This window comes from Equus quagga, chromosome 1, assembly GCF_021613505.1.
Source record: "Equus quagga isolate Etosha38 chromosome 1, UCLA_HA_Equagga_1.0, whole genome shotgun sequence".
NCBI lineage: Eukaryota > Metazoa > Chordata > Mammalia > Perissodactyla > Equidae > Equus > Equus quagga.
The window spans coordinates 22,182,210-22,203,728 of NC_060267.1; the positions used below are offsets into that span (position 1 = coordinate 22,182,210).

At 40.2% G+C, this 21,519-nt stretch overlaps 1 protein-coding gene across 2 annotated transcripts in view; it reads right to left on the reverse strand.

The window, feature by feature from the left end:
- Positions 1 to 21,519, reverse strand: part of ANO6 (anoctamin 6) — a 188,782-nt gene that overhangs the window by 32,559 nt on the left and 134,704 nt on the right. For both annotated transcript variants that reach the window (XM_046653285.1, XM_046653296.1), the window contains 3 exons: positions 13,300 to 13,360; positions 4,654 to 4,796; positions 2,354 to 2,431 (listed from right to left, as the gene is read on the reverse strand). In XM_046653285.1, the coding sequence (XP_046509241.1) occupies positions 2,354 to 2,431; positions 4,654 to 4,796; positions 13,300 to 13,360 (282 nt within the window). The remainder of the gene's footprint in view (positions 1 to 2,353; positions 2,432 to 4,653; positions 4,797 to 13,299; positions 13,361 to 21,519) is intronic.

Genomic DNA, 21,519 nt, shown 5'->3' on the forward strand with positions numbered 1-21,519 from the left:
GATGAGTGATACTAGGTCTGTGCCCAGGATCTGAACCAGCAAACCCCAGGCGCCCAAAGCAGAGCATATGAACTTAACCACTCGGTCACAGCACCAGGCCCAGGATCCAGATTTTGCTTCCAGGGAATAACTTCTTCTCTACTTTCAGTCCTGTGGTTTGGGCTGGACTCTACTCCGGGCTCCAGAGGTAGATCCTGATTGGTTTGAGACAAACAGGTGTTTCATCCTATTGGCCTCAGCAACTGATTCAAGGACTGATAATATAATAAGAGCCACTGAGATGTGAGGAGATATCTACCAGCTCCCATGGGGAAGAAGAGCTTCCTCTGTCAATAGAGGAAGATGCTAAAAGAGACCTCTCTTGGCTTGAATATGATGTGAGATCTGGAATGCTGCAGCCATTTTGTGACCATAAGGGAGAGCCTTGAACCACCATATTGGGAGACCACTAGGCACAGAATGAAGACAGAACAAAACATAGCTGTTGATGTCATCTGGGCTGCAGCATCTATCCTTGACTGAAGCCATACCTCAAACCTGGAATTTTCAGTTACAGGAACCGATAAATCCCACTCACCCCCATTTTTGTTGCTGTTGTTTAAACCAAGTGGAAATTGATTTTCTGTCACCTACAATTGAAAGACTCCTAACTATAAAAATAAAGAGAAATAGGAAAAAAATGTATCTACCTCTACATATAGGCATAATTCCTTCATAACATTTTTACACGGCAAAAAATTTTTCATGGACATACTTTTCATGGCCACACAATACTCCACTCTATGAAGGGTTGGAAGTAGGATATTTTGGCTGAGATGTAGCTGAATTAGTGGATTCAAGCATATGAATATATATATTTTTTTGAGGAAGATTAGCCCTGAGCTAACTGCTGCCAATCCTCCTCTTTTTGCTGAAGAAGACTGGCCCTGAGCTAACATCCATGCCCATCTTCCTCCACCTTCTATGTGGGACGCCTACCACAGCATGGCTTGCCAAGCAGTGCCATGTCCACACTGGGGATCCAAACCAGCGAACCCCAGGCCGCCGAAGCAGAACATATGCACTTAACTGCTGAGCCACAGGGCCGGCCCCAGCATGTGAATATTTTTGACTCTTGATATGTACTGCCAAACTGCTTTCTATGAAGGCCAGAGCAGTGTCAAATTCCAATAGCCTAGGTGTGCGATGAGCTCATCAATACTCTTTATCCTCACACACACTGAGCCGTATCACTTCAGAAGTGAAAAACTGTCCTTCATTTTAATGTGCACTGATTCAATTACTATTGAGGTATGACACATGCCATGATATTTTTTTCTCTTCTGAATGTCTATTCATGTTTCTCTGTCTCCTTAGCTCCTGGGACCTTTGGTGTTATCTTAGAAATGCTCTGGACTCTATGTATTGAAGAGATTATCCCTTTGCCCTATTTGTTGACAATATTTCTTCTGATGTTTTGTTTAAACTTAGGAAGATTTGGATGTATGGAAATCTTTAAATATTTCCCTCTGAAATTTTTTCCATTGCTATTAAGTTTAGAAAGTCTTTTGACATCTAGAGACTGTATAGTCACCAATATTTATTTCTAGTTTTTTATGGTGTGACTTTTTTTGAATGTTTCTGGAACTTATTACAGTATGTGGTTCATAGTATGGTTTCAATCTTTACTTTTTCCCTCAAATAGCTAACAAGTGTTCCACTACCATCTATTGAATAATCTTTACTTATCCCACTGATTTATAATGCCTCCCTTCTCATTTGTTAAATTACTATTGATAACAGGGCCCATATCTGGGCTTCGTGTCCTCTTCACTAATCTGGCTATTCTTGAGCCAATAAACTCTCATTATATTACTAATTATTATATGACTAATGTGATTTTACCAATAATAAAAATTAATTTCATAAATTGCGATATTTTAGAAATAATGTCTTTTTATCTAAAATCATTTGTTTTAAGACTTCTTTTATGTCTTTCAGTGGTTTTCATGTTTTCTTTGATAGTTCCTATTATCTTTTGGTGAAGGCTATTCCTAGACATTTTAATTGTTAATTAATTAATTTTAATTGTTACCGTTGGAAAATTTTAGAATTCTTACTGCCTCCCATTTGGTCTCTTCCCCAGAAACTGGAAAATCCCAAAGCATTGATCTGATTTAAACAAATGAGGTGAAAGAAATTCAACGAACCACTAAGAAGAGATGGATATTTTGAAACCTCAAGAGTAGCTCCATGTGGTGGCTAAGCAGTTCTCTGGAAACAATTCTCTCTGAGGCTACATACTTTCCAGCTTGGCTTTTCGTTTTCTTGACATTTAAAATTAGATATTAAAACACCTGCGACGGACTCTTACCCAGAACAAGACAGCACTTGCACACACGGTCATTCGTATACATTTTCCGAAGGCAGTAAACGGAATGCGTTCCTCCTCCTAATTAAAACAAAAAAAAGAATTTTAGTCAATCAAGGGATTCACTCCAATGAAATGATTTTTCTTCTGATCAGTCACTAAATCCTAGGCTTCGTGTTTTAAAAAATTAGTTTTCAAACATAGCCTCCTTACTTTAATTGCGTGTTGTTTGTTAACAACTTCAAACAAACAAACAAAACACGAGCAGTGTTCATTTTCATAATATTTTCTGAAAATGTAAGCGTGAATAATAAACTGTTTATTTGCCATGACCTGAGCGCCAGAGTCTGGTATCTGACAACGCCAAGCTGTAAGTACACTCCTGAGCTTGTCTTGGATTTTAGAAGTGGCTACCATGATAGCACAGGGCCCATGTAAGACAAAATATTTCATGGCTGTCTGCAAATACCAGGTCTCCATTAGGTGTTTCTTAGTTGAGCTTTATATATTAATTTGGTATAGCTATGAACTTTTAGAGTTTCCATTTTATAGTTTATATGACTATATTTAAAATTTTCAGAGAAGAAATCAATACTTCTCAAGATTTACCAGGATTGTAAGAGTAGCTATTGTATAATAATAGCTGCCAGTACTTACATGGCATTTACTCTACGCCAGGTACTACTCTAAGTAGGTTCTATACATTAAGTCAATCAATTCTTACTAGCATCATGTGAGGAAGCAACTCTATTATTTCCATTTTACAGTTGAGGAAACTATGGCAAAGAGAAGTTAAACAATTTGTCCAAGATCATTCAGCTAGTAAGTTGCTGTGTTCAGATGTGAATTCAGACAGTTTCGTTCCCAAGACTTCACTGGCACACTACAGGCTTCTCTAAACCAATGGAGGAGGCATTAGCAACAAGAGTAAAATGAGGAAGAAAGATCAAGAAACTTGAAGCTTCATCTTCACTTTTTTAACAAGCAGTGTTCCAAAGGAAATTTGACTCACTAGTTGGCAATTTCAAATTTAAACTTGGCAGGTTTAAATTACCAGTTGACTTTTCTTCAGTATTTTACCTACATTGCTAATATTATAAGCTTTTGTTTTTCAGTACTCAAGACATTATGAGCATCTAATTTTGTCTAAGTTTCAGCCTTTATTTCTGAATGTACAATCTTTCAACAACATACACTTTGACTCTGTCTTCCGTAGTAAACAGTGGGAACTACTCATAATGGGGATTATTTAAAGCTTATTATATTGTAAAAGACAAATGTCACCTTCTGTTGATAACTGAACCTCATTTTTTCCCATTTATGAAATGAGGAGGTTGAACTGTTCCCTCTAGTCCATTTTAGAGCCAACATTCTGTAAATCTGTGATTCAGTTTATAAAATCTATAGTTGGAGACATTTTCAGATGCTCTTGGTAAAAGCATTTTCTTTCCAAGAGTTATTCGTATTCAAAACCTACTGTCCCTATGCTGATAACTGCAAGTACAATCAGCTCTAAATTTTCTGTTGATGGAGAGAAGCAATAATGCAGATGATTCAAAGATCATCTTTCAACTGGCTTTGGAATATTTATACAGAGAGATATATAGTTTTATTTTTTATTTTGCAGCAGCAAATTTACCTTTCCGATATAGGAAATGTCTAGTACAGTGCCTGAACATAGTTAGACCTCAAAAGATGCTTCCCTTCTTCCTCCATCCTTTCTCCAACCTCAGGAGAAAAGCCACACTATACTGTGCACGTCCCAACCGGAAGGTGGAGCAGTGACTGAGGCTTAGTACAACATAAAGGGGCAGCTAGTCTAGGATGAAAAAGGGGCTGTAAGAACAAAGGTGCATGTGAAAAAGTGAGAATCAACTATGAAAACAATGCTCTTTTCTTACACATCTATATGTCATAGAGTCTAATACTTTTTTGCATTTTTTACTGGTATTGTGAAAGAAAGGACATAAACCAATGCATCTTTTCTTACACATTTATGTCAGAGTAGAATTATTTTTTTTCATTTTTACTGTTATTATAAAAGGAACCTCATTTCTCTCCCGTGTCCACTGTTCTGAGCAGTGAGTCTTCACCTTGGCTGCAGATTAGAATCACCAGAGGAGCTTTAAAAAAATCTCTCTGCCCAGAACACACCCCAGGCCACTAAGCACCATCAGAGTATGTAGTGATGGAACCCAGGCATCAATATTATTTAAGGTCCCTGGGTGATTCCAATGTGCAGCCAAGGCTGAGAACCACTGCAATAAACAGACTAAATTGCATCTAAATCACATCCTCTTTACCTGAGTAATCTCATTGATCACCACGTGAGTACACCGTGCCTCATATTCTGGCCGGGGCTGTTCTTCCTGCTGTAACTCAACAGTGTCCCATTCATACTCAAGCTCTGCCTGGCGCCGCTTCCAAAACTCCAAAAACAAAGTGACTAGCGAAGAGAAGGAACAGCATCATTTGGATCTTCAATGATGATTGATGGCTCAGAAATCTGTACTGAATTAATATTAGTTATCCATAATACTTTTGCGATATGGTCAATAAAATCTAATTAATAGATGCTACTAATATTTAAGAGAGACAAATGAGTTAATGTTTATTCTTTAGAAAATGATGATAATAATTATTCAACTTATGAAAACAGACTGTAGCTTATGGGAAAGGTAATAATGTGATGGTCAGACGGCATGCGAGTATGTCTAATGCTAAAACATCTGCTACCACCACTTTATTGCCAACTAAAAAACACAAATAACCATCATAATTCAAAAGCCGTTTATGGTCCCTCCTCCAGTCTGCTCTTGCCTACATCCCTCTCCGTCTCTTCCCTCCTAGGGGTCTGGCATGGGGGATGCTTTAGTAGACACCAAATCTCTATGTACCACCACTCAAGCCACCCCAAATTAAAATAATTATATTCTTAAATATGGAAAATTGATATTTTTCTCAATGGTGTAAAGTATGAATACAATAATTTTTAGAAATCTTTATTCAACACTTGCAACTTACAATACTAAAAAAAGACATTACAAGTTAACTGAAAATGTAGTTTCAGATTAAACCCCTTGGCCCTTCTTCCAAGCAGACTGCTACCGCTAAGCTCTTCCTCTAGAGAAATTCAGGAATTACCACTGTTTCATCCACAAATAGTTTCTGAGTCTCTACTGTGTGCTGAGAAGAAAGAGAAAAAAGACACAGTCCCTCCTTGAAGAAGCTCCTAGGTGAAGCGATAGGCACAGTTGACAGTTATGATAAAGGTAAGCACAGGTTGCTTTGGGCAGACAAAGCCAGAACACGGAACCAAGGCTCTCCCAGAGGAGGGGACCACTGCGGTGACTTCTGAGATGACTAAGAGCTGATCAAGTCAAGGTGGAATATTAAGGCCACTTCCCCCCAGGGAGCTGCAAGTGCAAAGGCAAGGAGGCCACAGAGAGCCTGGTCCTTTCCAGGAACTGCAAATAGCCTGGAAGTGAGCACAGGGTGTGATGAGGAGGGTGGGGCAGCCAGGTGGAGAGCGCCACAGGGGCACATCACAAAGGACCTTGCGTGCCTTGAAAGGAGTTCCGATTTTAACTTAAAGGAGGAGGAGACGTTGAAGGTGGTCTAGAGAGACCTACTGGCAGGTATGTGAGGAGGCCTGCTTTGGCCGGGAGAAGGGAGGAGATGGCATGTTTAGCAGGTAGGTGGAATGGATGCAGGTGTGATAGAAGCAGGGGGAAGAGGTCGAAGAGGTCAGCTAGGTTTCTGGCTTGGGCGATGTCCGAAATTCTAGTGCCATTCCCTGAAAGAACAGGGGCAGTAAGGGAAGAAGTCAGAGAGGACAACTGGTTCAGTTCTGATCAGCTGCCTGTGGGCCACAGAAGAGATGTCCAGTAGGCCCCAGCACTGGATGAGATCAGTAAATGAGCCGTGGAGGGGTAGTTCTCACCCTGGCTGCACACGAGAAGCACCTGGGAGCTTTTAAAAAACACTGAGCCTGGACACCACCCCTGAGATTCTGACCTTATTGGTTTGGAGTCAGACTTGTGCCTTGTTTTTTGTTTTTTTAAAAGCCCCACTCAGCAGTCAGGGTTGAGCATCACTGGCGTAGAGAGCCAAGAGATGCTCACCTGAAGTCCTGCAGAGCCTGCAGCGGGCAGCCTGGGATGCAGGAGCAAAACCTTGGGATGCGGCTGTGAGGAGCTTGAACTCATCGCTCCCAGTGGCGAAGACAATGGAAATGTTTACAGCCCCCACTCCCAGCAGTGTTTGTTTTGGCTTTACTAATTCTCCCATAACAGTGAGTGAGAGTGGAAATAACCTGGACATTGGAAGTTCAAATTCTAGTTCTGACAATTATTAGATGTGTGACTACTGGATAAAATGTTTCAACTTTTTGAACCCCCATTTCCCTCTCTGTAGAATGGTGGAAACTGAGCCTCCCTCATAGGCTGTGGTGAGCTTAATGATATGGTGTCTGTCATAAGCCTCTGAGGTAACTGTATCACCATCCCCGATTTAGACACCAAGAAACAGAGGCACAGAAAGGTTCAAATACTTGCCCGAAATTACAGTGTTGGAGTCAGGAATTGAACCCAGGCATTCTTGGCTCTGGAGCCCACGGTCTTCTTACTATGTGGTTCTGCCCTAAGCTGCCTGTTCCATAACCCACCTTCCTTTGGCTCTGTACCATGGCACCCACTCTTTGCTTAGATGTCATCACTGCTCACTTTCCCAGTGTCTGATTCTGATACTCGTCCGGGACATAATGCTAGTAACCGCCCTCTGTCCCAGGTGCTGTCTCTGTGGGTACACCAACCCTCACGATGCCATTGCTGTCGCTACCCAGAGGTTTACAAGGGAAGATAGGGCTACAGATGCTGCTGTTAATGGAGGCACAAAACTCACCATTAGTGGGAGAGACCACTTCTTACCTCCTACTGGGCTGGGGAGCTGGAAGGAAGCTAGTCCCCCTTGTGCAACTTTGACACCCAGTACAGGAGTTACGTGAGGCCTCCTAGCCTCTTTACAGAGGAATAGATGCCCCTCCCCCCGAAGCTGTAGTTCACATTGTAATCCATTGGCTTTACGATGGATTTATCTGGCTTGCCTGTCAGACCCCAGATAGAGGGACTGATTTGGCTGCTCTGCTCTCAGGAAGGTCCTCTTTCTCCTTCTGCATGCCTGTGCATCCCTCTGAGCTTGTGGACTTGGCCTTAGCGCCTCCTTCCCAGACTGAAAGAGCCTGTTCCTCATTTATGGGTAAGAGAGTACACGTGCTCTCTGAATGGAACCTTCAAAAAAAAGACCTGTGAGAATGGAAGTGTGCCGCCCACGTCTCATTAACTCAGCTATCCCACCACGTTGTCTAGCCAAGGCCATAGCCAACATTGTTGAGTGTTCAGTATGGAGAGTAATGCCTCTGCCACTGAGACAGTGCCCAGCCATTGGTGCCCTTGTCCCCACCAAGGGGGAAATGAGGTATCAAAGGGATGAAAGCCTTGAGGGCATTAGGAAACTCTGTGACCCAGCTGTGACTGGCTAGTCCTGCTCCCCAAAGAGACCCCTGCTGGGGCAGTGAGTCACCCAAGAGCCAACCCTCGTTGGGCTGCATATGAAGCAGCACAGTATACACCATCCACTTACTAAAGGCTCAGCGGCTCCATGATAACCGCCATGCATCCCCATCAAACAGAACAGCCCTACTTTTTACCTGAGAATTCTACCACCAGTATCGCAGATACCCTCCGCCCCTGAAGTTCTTTTGATCTGTCTCCCACTCTGTAACTATGAAATCAGTCCGGTGGTAGTGTACATTCTCCCCAAAGGGGCACACTTTATTCCCTCTGCTGACCTCAATTTCTGTACTCCAAAATTGACAGCACTCATGCATCCTGACCTATATCTGCTTCTGTGCTTATTGTTTATCAGGCCCACTAGAACGTCACCTTCTCGAGGGCAGGGTTTTGTTTTGTTCACAGCTGAAACACTACCACGCAGCAGTCAGTGAATAAACTTCAGCTGAATGAAGTAACTGGAGGACCCCCACCACCTGGGACCCGGGAAGGACAGACTCATGCACTTAGAGGGCCCAGCTGACTCCAGCTGCTCCTCCCTGTGCCTAACCATCCACTTCCCACCACTCTACTCTTCCAGTCCACTTGGGCCCAGAGAACCTGAGGTGAAGAACAAACCATGGAGATGTGACAGTTTATTGGTGAGGTCATGATAGTTCTAGCCCTTTGACTGCTGGCGGGAGTGCAGGATAGACAGACAGAAGGAGTCATCACGTGTACTGTCCTCACCTCACAGCTCACTCAAGGCACTAGGACCACACACCAGGGGGAACTCTGGCCCTTCCCAACCTCAGGAAAGGGCCTTTGGGTGGGAAGAGGTGTCTGGCCCATTATGGCCTCTTTATGAGCCCAGCCACCTGGAAAAAGCTCCCTAAAGCCACTCTAGATATCTTCCGGTGTTCCCATAATCCCCCTAAATTTTGCAATTTTAATCTAAATATGAGAAATATAGATGTTTTTGAAATTATTTTACTAATTTTCAATGGAGAAAATCTTCAATTACCTTCTCTACAAAGTAAAGTTACTTTTCATTTTATTAAAAAAGCAGCTCACCTTCATGAATTTGTATCTTCAAACATATCTGTTTTTAAAGGAAATTGTGATGGACATCAAAGTCCTGTGCACTGTGGCACCTACAGGCAGGTATAAATGAAGGAACCAGGACTCATCTCCTAAGCCTGTTAAAATGAGGCTGGGAGCCTGGTGCTCCCTTATTCCTGTTACAGAAAGAAGGGTCTATACCTGTGTCAGGTGAGGTAGAACCGAGGAAGCAGAACCCACATTTTCTAACCCATTTCTATTTTTCAGAGCAGCAGACAAAAGAGTGCAATTATATCAATCAAAATAAATATTTCTGTATCTTTCTAAAAGCTTGCTACAACTATATTAACATACGCTGCATTTTGTCAATGATCTAAAGGCTGATGACAGCCAAATTATTTGCAGAGCTCTTATTCATGCTTGTCGCTTTGTCTCTTTGGGGCCCTGGGTAATTTGCTTAATCTCTCTGAGTGGCATTTTCCTCATTATTAAAATAGGAGTATAAGAGATATCTGTTTACTCAGTATCTATCTGGCAATAGCATCAACAAGAGATGATTTATGAACATAAACTTACTTTTCTCAGAAAAAGCAACATAAGCAATTCTAACCAGTGCTGTAAGGGAAGAACAAGCGGATACTCTTCCCCTTCCTCCTTTTCATCCTTTTACATAAGCGGTAAAATCCTGAACTTTACTGTTTACCAAATCCTGAACTTCAAGAGCAGTTTTGCCAAGGAAGTGATAGGACTGCCATGCAAACAAGAAAGGACCTGATGAAACAGAATGAGTTGTAAGCACATCCTCAAGCTTGAAGGTGAAAACCCCGGGAGAGTTGCAGGAATGGGTGGGAGTTTCTTAGTCCCTCATTTCACACAAGCCAAGGACTTTGCAGGGTCCATGGAAGACACTGGTAGCCTCGTAGAACCAGCCACCGTTCTGGAGTACTGCTGGGCTACGTCACTGCTGCCTCCCATTGCTGTGTGCCCCAGGACCTGAGGTGACTGTGTATGGTGTCAGATAGGAATTTCCTGTTCTGTATCTTTTGCTCTCTCCCTGCAAAAGACAACTGGTAGAGCTCCAGTGGGAGGCACTGCACTTCTGTTCTCTGGCAAACCACACGTCACGAAGCTCCAGTCGATTAGAGGGACATAATTAGGACTCTCACATCAACATATAATGAGAGAAGAGGGAAGGCTGCCTAGGACCTAGGAATCAGCAACAACTTGTCCTCTTAATTATGATATTATTACATTTAGAGAAAGTATGCATCAGATGAAGAGAGGCCCATACACAGTCATGCACCACATAACGACATTTCACCAATGACAGACCACATATACGACGGTGGTCACATAAGATTAGTACCATATAGCCCAAGTGAGTAGCTGGCTGTACCATCTAGGTTTATGTAAGTACACTCTATGATGTGTGCACAACAATGAAATTGCCTAACGTCGCATTTCTCAGAACATATCTCCAGTGTCTAGTGATATATGACTGCACAAAAGAGAGGATCTGATCAGTCAAGCGCTGGTAGATATATCCAGCAACACCTAAGGAGAAGAGGCACACTGTGGTAGATGGGAGTGTTCTGGCTCCTATAAGAGTTTGCTGCTGAAGGGCTGGGACTTTTTATTGGGCCTTGAAATTATTCAGACCTCTTCACTCACAAAGGCAGATAAGGTAGATGAGCTTGCTCAGCTTTCATTCCCACTTTCTCACTGAAAGACCACAAGGTCAAAAACTACATTTTTCAGACTGTCTTGCAGCTAGGATTCCAGATAGGATTTTTTAGATGCCCATCAAATACATCTGTGTGTCACATCAGAAACCAAGCTGAATGGAGGCAGAGGTGGTTGTAGGTAGGACATTTTGCTGGTGTGGACCCAGCAGGAGCAGCAAAGATCTGAATGAATAGTTGCAATAGTCATTTCCTGATCCCCAAGTGCAGATAATGAGGCTTCCTGATTCACCCTCTCCTACCCTTATGAGCCAGGAGTCTGGTGTTTTTTGGGAAACCACTAGGCCTAGCCTAGAACTTAAAGGTCAAAATTAAAAATTGCCATCATGCAACCAAGAGCCTGGAGCCAAGGAGAATCAGATAGAACTAGCTAAGAAGCAACAAGGATGAGGAGAGGAGGATACGTTCAGAACCTTTACTTCAACCAGAGGTTGGTGTTTAGGACTCTATGAGTCTGTATGCATGGGCGAGATGGCTTGGCCTAAAAGGGAGGACGGACGTTTTTCAGGTAAGTATATGATTTGTACTACATTTATTATAAAACATTTTCTACCCTCAACTTATAATTCCTAGGGAGCAGAAAAATACTCTAAGTGCCACATACATCTGGGCACACAAGAGGTGGTACAGGAATATGATGATGGTGATATGAAAAACTCCAATGATCCCTGGAAATTCTGCAATTTCTGACTCTCTATAAAGAGGCTCCCAGCAGTAGTTCTCATTAGGCAGAGGTAACAAGAAAAGCAATATAAGACACTTAAAGACTTCATCATACATATCCTTACAGATACACATATGGTGCTACAAGCAGTGCTGAAACGTTTTCTGCATTCTAAAATCTGATGAAATAAAATCATCAGCTCCAAATGCTTAAGTCAGTTCTATAAAGATGGTGTAGTTAATGATCATAGAAAGCAAAGTGAGCTAGGAAATTTGAGGTTTGTTTCTTCAGTGTCAAAATTAATATATATTTTTGCTTCATTTAGAATGTCTTTTTTAATTAGGGCTACCAGCATCTATTAGTATATGGAGTTCAAGAGACGTGTGAGAATTTATAGATTATGAATGAGTGCTGAGACTAAGGTTAAGACAATAGTTAAAAGTGCCCACCACCCATGTGTTTGGGACCTACGCTCTTGCTGGGTAAAAAAAATAATGTATATTACAATGCAGGAGTACAGAAGATCTTAATACATGAACTTGATCTTTATTCTTCTGTGTGTCAAATATTAGCCAGTGTTTGGTCTCCAGCCAACACATGCTAAATGTCTGAATGACAATGTAATTTTTAGGTAAATTTGGCCATCTTACAGTTCACTTTATTCAGGTCTGGCAACTAATGTCTCTCAGGTGTGTCCAAAATAATTGGATTGCCTGTTCTGTGATGCATTTGGTGACCTTTCATAGGCACAACCCCTGCAAAGAGAAACACTGCCGAGGATACCTGTAAAGAACTGTTTCTGTGAGTCTCACGTGTTGATGAGTCATCATCTCAAAAATAAGAGACCTGGTTCAGTTTCTTCCCCCACCCATCTAAAACCTGACCTCTATTTCCCCTTGCCTTACACAATGAAATTGGAAACACGTTTATCTCTGAAAATGGTAATTTTTTTCTTCTATGGTAGAATATTTACATTAATTAAACATTTAAAAGTCTGCATTTAAAGAAACTAATTGTCTCATTACATTAATGATGCTATTCAAAGTAAACAGTATAGATACAGTGTTAAAGCTTCTATATACAAATTATGTTCTTCAGGATTATATCTCTTCTATTTATTAAATGGAATTGTTATTATAAGAGCAGCACATATTTATTAAACACACACTCATATCGAGGTGTATAAAGAAGAAAGCTTACCTGTAATCTCTGTGTTGCTGCTTCCCCCAGACCATAACCTCATGCAAGCCAGGCTGAATCACAGTTGTGGGGATTGTTACAATAATGGCTCCCCATGAATCATGCCTCCCTGTATCCAAGCCCAGGGGCAGTCCTCCCACCTCTTCACATTGTTGTCGGCTTGGCCATAACTTGCTTTGGCTGATGAGACATTCGCAAACTTGATGCAACTATAAGCTTAAAAAATGCTTGCGCATTGGGGCTTGTCCTCTCTTGCTTCTCTTTGGAACCCTAAAAGCACCATGTGAAGAATCCTGGGCTAGCCCACTGGAGGACGAGACCACCTGGAGCAAGGCAAGCTGGCCCAGCTGGGCCCCAAAGACCAAACCAGCCTGGCGACAGCCAGATAATCTACACCAGTGGAGCTGCCAGCTAACTACAGAGACCGGCTGAGCCAGCATTTGCCTGAAGAACCTCTCAGCTGATGCAGAGAACCATAAGCAGCAATAAATGTGTGTTTTAAGCCACTACATTTGGAGGCAGTTTTTTATGCAGCAACTGATACAATGGCCTTAAAAGTTATAAATGGATCTCTAGGGGGGCTGAGGCTTGGACAACCCAAGTGCTAAAAGTGATAGCCTATGTAAAACTGTAAACTGTCATTAAATTGGGTGCTTGAATGATCTTAGGGTTTTTGGATTTTTTTTTTTATGTTAGAGGCAAAAGTAAACCGAAAAAATTAAAATAACTTACCCCATATCCCCATAAATACTGCAAAGACTAGGGTTCCAAAACTGTCAAAGATGCACAATTTCTGGAAAATACAATAATGACATACAAATGAATCCTGTTCTCCACTTATGCAATGCTTTGTGTATTCTACAGTTTAAATTTCCTTTTAAAGTTGATACCTAGTTTAACAATCATTGTATCTACTACACACTTATTGATGGGATTTCTCATGCTTTTGAAAGCAAACAGCCTTTGCTGTATTTAACAGTGTATTTTCCAATGGAACCTTTTGATATTATGATAGAGAAACAGGAATACTTGCTAAGATTCCACTTTGTTTAAAGCCTCTGTCATCTCTTTGAATAATAGCCTCTTTTTACGAACTGTCATAGTGAATTGAGGAGGTAGTATGGCCCTACAAATACAATCAACTCCAAACAACTTTTAGATTTATAATTTGCATCTTATCATCATCCCACCAGGTCAGAGAGTAAGTTCTTGAATTCCAGCTGTTCTTGTTAAGAGAAGTACAAAGCTGGGGTTTATTCTGAGATGGCTCTCCCCCAGGGGAGCTTTGTTCCCTCAGACCCAGTGATGGCTTTTCTACCTTCACTGACAGAGGCTTCCATTAGATTAAGGATGTGCAGGCTTCTGCTGACATTACAGTGGGTACAATAACCATGAATGAATAAATGACATACTTATGCAAAGGAGGCTCTATTCACTTGTTCTGCTAAGTTTCACCTTTATGCTAGTATATACATAGTCTAGCTCCCTCTATGAATTCCTGGAAAATCTTTCAATTAGTTACTAATTTTTCATTAGTGAGCATTTTTACATCTCCCCCTCAAAAATCAATGAAGTTAATAGCAAAAGTGGCAAATCTATAATATCAACTTTATGATACATCATTTGAAAAGTAAAGAAAACAGGTAGAGAAAGAAGCTATATGTTAAGAAAAAAAAAAGCAAACTTTCAAAGGTTAAAAGAAAATTCCAAACTATTTCTAAGGAAAACTCTACTTGGTTTTAGGTAACTTTTTGAGTTGCCCTTTATCCTGATGTAAAGTGAGTAAACTGTCATCTGTGTAAAAACATTAGTTATGCTATTTTCATAAAAAAAGTTTCCACCTAACCATCTTCTCATACATCTGTTTTCCAAAGAATATAGAAGCCCCTCAATCATCCATATAGACCCTGATCAGAAAGCACAATCCCAAATTGTCTGTCATGCAATTATTTCTCTCAAAACTCCAGCTCAAGGAAAACAGAATTAGTAAATGAGTGACAGCTCTGGGGAGCAATGCTCTTCACCTATTCCTCTAGTCCTGGAACTCCACAGACCACATACTTCAAATCTCTTAGCTTTGACTCTTATAGAACCATCTTCTCAAAGTTGTGTTTTAATGTTCCGCCTTATCCCTTATTGAACATTATTATAAGAAAAGTCCTATGAAAAACAGTTCTGCATGTTATAAGGGATTATTGAAGATCTTGCCCAATGTTACTCCTCTTTTAGGACTCAGTGCAAGCTTCCCTCTGATAGCTCCTTACTTGCCCTGACACCTCTGTCCACCCACTCCAGAAAGAAAAATCCTACTTGTGAATTCTTCGCCCCACTATGCTGAGAAAAAGCCCCTAGAAGCACATCTGTCAGTGCTGGAGGAAAAAATAGGAGCACTGAGAAAAAACAAGTTTGCTAATGCCAAGATGGCCCCAGCTGACTAAATCAAGACAAGGGATGTGCCTTGTATTCCTATGAGAGGGAGTAAGGGGGCTTGGAGGAAGCTACCATTTTTGCCACGTGTGTAATAATCAAGGATCCAAGAGAAAGAATAAGAGGGCTGGCCTCTCTGCTCTACATGCCCAATGAGCGACATGGAAGCAGGAAGTAGAGGAGGAGGTAAGCAAGGGGCTTCATTGGTAAGAAAGCTTAGCCTAGCTTGCTTGGCAGGACAGCACAGAGAGGGAACGAAAGCTATGTTAAGAGCAGCCCTAAGTCAGTATACTGCTTTAGTCACACGGAGCAGGAAAGACAAGAGAGCTGCAAATGCAGACAGGATGATTTTAAGCAGAGGAACCAATCAAAATCTAGAATGGTGACCATTAGTTATGTTAGGTTGTCTTCCTGCAAAGGAACAGAATCAAAATTTTATAACAATATACTTTTAAGAACAAAATATTATAACTTACCATGTTTCCCTTTTATCTCGCCAGCCAAAAAGCAAAGAACCTTATTTAATGCTCAATTACAAACACAATATTAATCCTGATTATTTCCATAACTTTTTCTTCATTTCCTTGATCCTGATTTTATATTTCTATTTCTAATTTGTTAACTCTTTTAAATACATGTCAATTAGTGAAAACTCCATCTCTTTTCAGAAGAAAGAGGCAGAAATGAATATATAGATAAATGTATGAATGAAGAATTGATTGAATTAACCAACAAACAGGAAAGCATGAAAAGGTGCTCTCTTTTTCTCCTTTAACTTGTTTTTTTTTCCATTTAATTCTTTTATATGCTCCCTTCCCTTTGTAAATCACTGACACACTCAACAGAGCCTTCAGGAAACTGTCTACAATGAAAGATTCATTTTTTCCAAACAATGAAAAACAAATATACACAGGGACATATTTTAAAGGCATGTGCTTAAAGATGGGTGGGTGAAGCAGAAGATATGAAAGAAGAGATGGGAGTAGGCTGTGTGAAAGAGAATTTCTTAAGGAAAATGGAATTCCCAATTGTAGTCTGTGGAGTATAATTTGCCTCCGGTATTATTGGTGGCATTTGCCTTAAATCCAGTGCCTGGAGATATGCACTACCTAGTGATCTTCATGAGCCAACATCACTGGACAGCAGCTTCCCTCTTACTAGCTTCAAGTCTTTTACTTTGTGCAATCTACGACAGATATTTATAGTCTAGAATTTGTAGTGGTTTGAGGGGGTGGGACAATGAAATATACTTTAATTCATAAATTAAGCATAAAAATCCATGTGTTGACAATACCCTGTAATCATCTTACTTAAGTAGTGGAATAATTTTTCAAACATAAGATCTCAACTTGTGAGTGATGTGCCTGGTACTACTGTCAGCTGATGAGGAACACAGTAATGGCAAAAAATGCAGATTTGCTGTCAATTTCTGGCTTTATCAATTACTAGGTGGCTGACTTTGAGCAAATTTATTTAATCTCTCAGATCTGCAGTGTTTTTTAATCTGTAAAATGGAGATTATACCTGTTCTGCCTGTCTCACAGGGTTGTTTTGTGTGTCAAAAGTGATAACATAAGTACAAGAACTTTGCAAATTATAAAATATAAAGTGACATCACTATAATAGCAAAGTATTCAGTTAAAATAAGACTTACATGGAGCAGATCAGAATATTCTGAAATCATATAAAAATTCCTAAACTTTCATGGCACAACAAGGAGACAGAGAAAAGATTAAGAGAAGGGAAAATAACATGTCAAAGTTGTCAGGAAAATTCTGCAAAGCAAGCTGACCATCTTTCTTCTTGTCTAGAGTTTCTGGAATGCTTTTCAGTAAGCTCCCTCCAGTCTCAATGCTTGTCCTCAATCTCCTGGATTTTACAAAGTCATATAGGTCAAGACTATCTGCACATATAAGGGGAACCAGATGTGATTTGTGGGAATGTTTTCAGACAAAGTATCTGTTAGCATTTATATACAAAACCTTTCTTAAGCATATTTATAGATACAGTCTAAATTCGACCAGCAAGTTCTTTAAAAATCCAAACAAAGTTTCAGTACACTTTAAAAGTTGGAGGAGGTAACGTCAGCAACATGGCAGAGTGAGCTGCTCCCTTTCTTTCTTCCCCTTTTGAACTACAACTAAATGTACGTTCACTGGCCAACAGAGAAAGCCCACACAGCACAACAGGACACCTGAGACATGCAGCTGTACATCTGAGGAGGGATTGAGTGGCCTTCTAGAAAGCAGTGGAGATAGGTGAGCACTCCCTGCTTTTCCCAGTAGCCCTGTGCACCTGTACAAATGCTTTCCAGCCTGAAGCAAGTGCCCCAAAAGTCGGAACACGCAAGGGTGACAGGAGGGAGAGGCGGCAGCCCTTACCCTGCTCATTATCGCTTTCCCAGCATGGGGGGAGCTCTCCATGCCCCTGCAACTCAAAGGAGTGACCCTAGCTTGGTCCCAGTGAGGAAGTCCCACCCACCAACCACAGAAGCAGGTGGACCGCAAGCAGAGACAGCAGCAGATACACACACTGGGGCAAGTGCATCCCAGGCTCATACAAGTGCATATAGTACCACTGAGCCCTGAAAGAGGGAACATGCCCTGAGGCAACTGTAGGAAGAGACAGTGGCAGACCTTAGCCAGCTTGCGATCACTTTCCCTGAAGAGGGGAGCATACCCCTGGGCTTGGTCCTGGAGGAAGCCCCACCCACCAAGCACAGTCCACACAAGTCTGTGAATGCTGTTCAGGCTGGCACAAGGGCCCAGAGTACTCCCACAGCTTCCAGCAGATGGGGTGGGACAAGACACTCAGCTCCTGTTTCCCCCTAGCGGTAGCAGGTGGAAGCTAATAGTACCACAAATGTCCCTTCAAAACATTAGTTCATCAAACACAATAAGACACCGCAGCAACAACTAAGATCAGAAGGAAAATGACAATTCTCCAGAAACCAACCCTGAAGGCACAGAAATTTACAATCTAAATGACAGAGAATTCAAAGTAGCTGTCATAAAGAAAAGCAATGATTTACAAGAGAACACAGAAAAACAGTTCAATGGGCTCAGGAATAAAATGAATCTCTTCACCAAAGAGATTGATTGAAACTATAAAAAAAACAAGCAGAAATTCTGGATATGAAAAACACAATTAATGAAATAAAAAATAATCTAGAATCCTGAAAAAATGAGCTTATATTAGGAGGAAAGAATTAGTGATTTAGAGGATAAAAATATAGAAATTCTACAGGCCGGAGGAGGAGACAGAACTAAAATTTTTTTTAAATGAAGGAATTCTTCAAGAAACTATCCAATTCACGTAAGAAAAGCAACATAAGGATTATAGGTATTACAGAGAGAGAAGTGAAGGAGAAAGGAGCAGAGAGCTTGTTCAAAGAAATTGTAGCTGAGAACTTCCCAAACCTGGGGAAGGAAATGGATTTACAAATACAAGAAATTAATAGAATGCTTAATTACTTCAATGCTAAAAGACCTTCTCCAAGGCATATAATGTAAAACTGGCAAAAGTCAATGACAAAAAAAAAATATTAAGGGCAGCAACACAGAAGAAAATAACCTACAAAGGAAACCCTATTAAGCTTTCAGCGGATTTCTTGGCAGAAACACTACAGGCTAGGAGAGAAGGGAATGAAATATTCGAAATACTGAAAGACAAAAACTTTCAAGCAAGAATACTCTATCCAGCAAAACTTTCCTTCAGATATAATGGAGATACAAAAGCTATTCCAGATAAACAAAAGCTGAGGGAGTTCACTGCTACAAAACCTCCCCTACAAGAGATAATTAAAGATGCCCACACACGAGGAAAAAAGGGCAAAGTTCTAAAAAGCTTTGAGCAAGGAGATAAATAGACATAATCAGAAAACTGCAGCTCCCTATCAGAACAGGGAGGCAAATACTCAATTATAACTTAAAAGATAAAGGCAAAGAAAGCATCAAAAGTAATTATAAACACTGCAACTTAGTCACAAACTCACAACATTAAAAACAGAATAATTTGTAACAGCAATAACTCAGAAAGGTAAGAGGAGAGGGATGGAATATGCTTAGGTTAATACAAGTAAGAGGCTACGAGAAATTGGACTATTTAATCTACGAGATCTTTTACACAAGCCCCATGGTAACCACTAAACAAAAAATCTGAGTAGAGCCACAATTCAGGAAAAGAGGGAAAACTGAGAAAAACCTCCTCAGAAAACCACCAAAATGAAATGGCAGTCAAAAATACAAAGGAAGAGAAAAAATAGAAACACAGAACAACCAGAAAACAAGAGAGAACATGACAGTACTAAGCCCTCATATATCAATAATCACTCTAAATGTAAATGTATTGAATTCTATAATCAAAAGATGCAGAGTAGCTGGATGAATTAAAAAACAAGACCTAACAATACACTGCCTCCAGGAAAAACATCTCAGTTCTAAAGACAAACATAGGCTCAGAGTGAAGGGATGGAAGACAATACTCTAAGATAATGGCAAACAAAAGAAAGCAGGTGTTGTCACATTTATATCAGACAAAGCAGACTTCAAGTTAAAAAAGACAAGGAGAGACAAAGAGGGGCAGTACATAATGATAAAAGGGACATTCCACCAAGAGGACATAACACTTATTAATATATATGTACCCAACGCAGAGGCACCAAAGTACATAAAGCAATTATTAACAGACTTAAAGGGAGAAATTAAGAGCAACACAACAATAGTAGGGCACCTCAACACCCCACCTGCATGAATGGACAGGTCATCTCGCCAAAAAGTTAACAAAATAGTAGATTTAAACAAAACACTTGATCAGATGGACTTAACAGATATATAGAGAGCATTCCATCCAAAGACAGCGGAATACACATTCTTCTCAAATACACATGGATCATTCTCAAAGATAGGGCATATGTTGGGAAACAAGGCAAGCCTCAATAAATTCAAGAAGATTAAAATCACCTCAACTATCTTTTGTGATCACAATGCTATGAAACTAGAAATCAACTACAAGAAAAAAACTGGGAAAGGCAGAAATATGTGGATACTAAACAACATGCTACTGAACAACCATTGGATCAATGAAGAAATCAAAGGGGAAATTAAAAAATACCTGGATACAAATGAAATGAAAATACAACATAACAACTCTTATGGGATGCAGCAGAAGCAGTCCTAAGAGAGAAATTCATAGCAATACAGGCCTACCTCAACCAACAAGAAAAATCTCAAATAAGTAATCTTAAACTACACCTAACAGGGCTAGAAAAGGAACAAACAAAGCCCAAAGTCAGCAGAAGGAGGGAAAATAAAAATCAGAGCAGAAATAAATGAAATAGAGACTTAAAAAACAGTAGAAAGGATTAATGAAACTAAGAACTGGTTCTTTGAGATGATAAACAAAATTGAAAAATCCTTAATCAGACTCACCAAGAAAAAAGAGAGAAGGCTCAAATAAAGAAAATTAGAGATGAAAGAGAAGTTACAACAGATACTACAGAAAGGCAAAGGATTAAGAGAATACTATAAAAACTATATGCTCCCAAATTGGATAACCTAGAAGAAATGGATAAATTGTTAGACTCATACAACCTCCCAAAACTGAATCAAGAAGAAATAGAGAATCTGAACAGACCAATCAGAAATAAAGAGATTGAAACAGTAATCAAAAACCTCCCAAAAAACAAAAGTCCAGGACTAGATGGCTTCTCCAGAGAATTCTACCAAACATTCAAAGAAGATTTAATACCTATCCTTCTCAAACTATTCCAAAAAATTGAAGAAGATGGAACGCTTCTGAACTCATTCCATGAAGCCAACATTATCCTGATACCAAAACCAGACAAGGACAACACAAAGAAGGAAAATTACGGGCCAATATTGCTGATGAACACAGATGCAAAAATCCTCAACAAAATACTGGCAAACTGAATATAGCAGTACATTAAAAGGATTATACACCATCATCGAGCGGGATTTATTCCAGGGACGCAGGGATGGTTCAACATCCACAAATCAATCAATGTGATACACCACATTAACAAAATGAGGAACAAAAACCACATGATAATCTCCATAGATGCAGAGAAAGTATTTGACAAGATCCAACATCTATTTATGATAAAAACTCTCAATAAAATGGGTATAGAAAGAAAGTACCTCAACATAATACAGGCTATATATGAGAAAACCACAGACAACATCATACTCAATGGGGAAAAACTGAAAGCCATGCCTCTGGAACAGGAACAAAACAAGGGTGCCCACGCTCACCACTCTTATTCAACATAATACTGGAGGTCTTGGCCAGAGCAATTAAGAAAAAAAAAAGAACCAAAAGGAATCCAAATTGGAAAGGAAGAAGTGAAACACTTGCTGTTTGCAGATGACGTGATTCTATATATAGAAAACTCTAAAGAATCCATCAGAAAACTATTAGAAATAATCAATGACTACAGCAAAGTTGCAGGGTAAAAAATCAATTTAAAACAAAATCAGCTGCATTTCTATACACTAAGAATGAACT